Here is a 2,002-nt window from a genome sequence, read left to right as displayed (position 1 = left end):
GATCCAGAGCTGCTGAGAACAGCTGCAGATGACTGACTCAGTGTGTTTGCATATGTGTGCTGCCTCTCTGCTTCCAGCAGTTAAGAGCTCAGTGTTGATCAGTGGCTGTCCAGACCTTTCAGAGACACTGACACACCTGCAGCACAATGAGGATGTCACTGACTCTGCTGCTGGCTGTCCTGGAGCTCCTTGTTCAGGGTGAGACTCTCTGCTGGAAACGTGGATTCATCAGCAAACAAACTTCATCACAATCAGGACAATGATTACTCTAAACAAATAAAACATTTTGTTCTTTAATTGTTCTATTACTTTAACTCAGATCTATCTCAATTACTTTTCTGTTTTCCTTTTTTCCAGGTTCTTCAGGTGAAACCACTTTGACTCAGACTCCTGGATCTCAGTCTGTTGTTCCAGGACAAACTGTCTCCATTAGATGTATAGCCAGTACAAATATTGATGATGATCTTCACTGGTATCTTCAGAAATCTGGAGAAGCTCCTAAACTTTTGATATCTTATGCAACAAATCGTCAGTCTGGAGTTTCTGATCGTTTTAGTGGAAGTGGATACGACAGAGATTTCACTCTGACCATCAGTGGAGTTCAGGCTGAAGATTCAGGAGTTTATTACTGTCAGCACGACGACAACTATCCGTACACACAGTGAAACAACGTCGTACAAAAACCTCTTTCAGCTAAAGAGGAACTGATCTGACTGAACAGCTGCACCAACACAGAAAGTTTCACTGAAACTGAAGCTGTCAGTAAAACTGAGGCTTCTTGAAACGACTGTTAATGCAGTTTTAGTTCATAAAAATATTACTATTCTTTAGTTTGATAGTTGTTGTTCTTGTCTTAATAATGTAAAAAATCTCTACTTTTTATTTTGTCTTCACTTTTTTATCACTTTTAGAATAGGTCATTTAGCAAAAGGTCATTTAGATTTTAAATAAATTAAAGTCAATCAAGTGGCTGAGATTTTTCTCTGAAAATACAACGGAAATAGGATTTTCAGAGAATTTACCAAAAGCAACAAATTTTCCCTCAAAATGAAGAATCACTATTTTCAAAATATAAGTTAAACGTACAAAATTCTTGACTCTTCAGTCAAAAGTTCACTTTGCGATCAATATGAAGACTCAAAACTCAGAAACACGCAGCAATAACAACACACTACACAACAGAACATGATCCAGTCTTGACAAAACCTAATTGAAATATCATCACAAGCCATGTTTAACCCTTGTGATAGTCAGGTTCACATTAAAAGTGGGGCTGTGGCAATAAAGAAAAGGAGACTTCTTTATGTTCAGAAGATGAAACTTTATCCTCTCATGTACAAACAGAATAAAGGTGGGAAAATCATCACATATATACACAAAACCATCAGGCCACACCCTCCTTGACCGCATAGCCTGCTGGGTGTGAAGTCCAAGAGTGGGGGTAAAACCAGCGCCAGGACTTTAGAGGGCAGGGGAGCTGCCCCCTGTGCTGAAGTGCGATGGCCAAAAAAATCGATGGCTGGCAAACTAAACTGGCATTTGGGCAGGTTGACGATCAACCCAGGAGTTTCCAAGCGCTGGAAAACCTCCCTGAGGTGAACGAGGTGCTCCTCAGGGGAGGAGCTGGCCACCAGAATGTCATCTAGATAGACAAACATGGACTCAAGGTCGCGCAACACAGTCCATCAACCTCTGAAATGTTTGGGCCCCACCTTTAAGACCAAAGAGCATGTGCAGGAACTCGGCGAGTAAACACTGAAATGCATCGTCGCTGGACAAAAAGTGTGCATGCCTGACCGGCCCAAATCCCCAGTGACACATGGGGGAGCCAGAATCCACCAACACAAGGGAACACTTATCTGGGCAGGCTGCTTAACATCCAACCAGCTCTAGAAGATACTAAGACTACTTCAAGAGACTACTTCGGGGCGGAATAATCCCTGGGTCACACAAGAACTTTTACACATGCTCAGAGAAAGAAATGCTGCATGGATCAAAGTAA

The 2,002-nt window shown here is 41.9% G+C and overlaps 1 gene segment (V, D, J or C); it reads left to right on the top strand.

The window, feature by feature from the left end:
* LOC112162468 lies at positions 1-665 on the top strand. The segment is given in 2 exon segments: positions 1-198; positions 358-665. Coding segments are annotated over 2 exon segments (360 nt in total).
* The last annotated feature ends 1,337 nt before the right edge of the window (positions 666-2,002 follow it).

This window comes from Oryzias melastigma, linkage group LG11 (assembly GCF_002922805.2).
Source record: "Oryzias melastigma strain HK-1 linkage group LG11, ASM292280v2, whole genome shotgun sequence".
Lineage (NCBI taxonomy): Eukaryota > Metazoa > Chordata > Actinopteri > Beloniformes > Adrianichthyidae > Oryzias > Oryzias melastigma.
The sequence above is the reverse complement of the archived record's forward strand: the minus strand, read 5'-3'. Positions and strand labels throughout refer to the sequence as shown.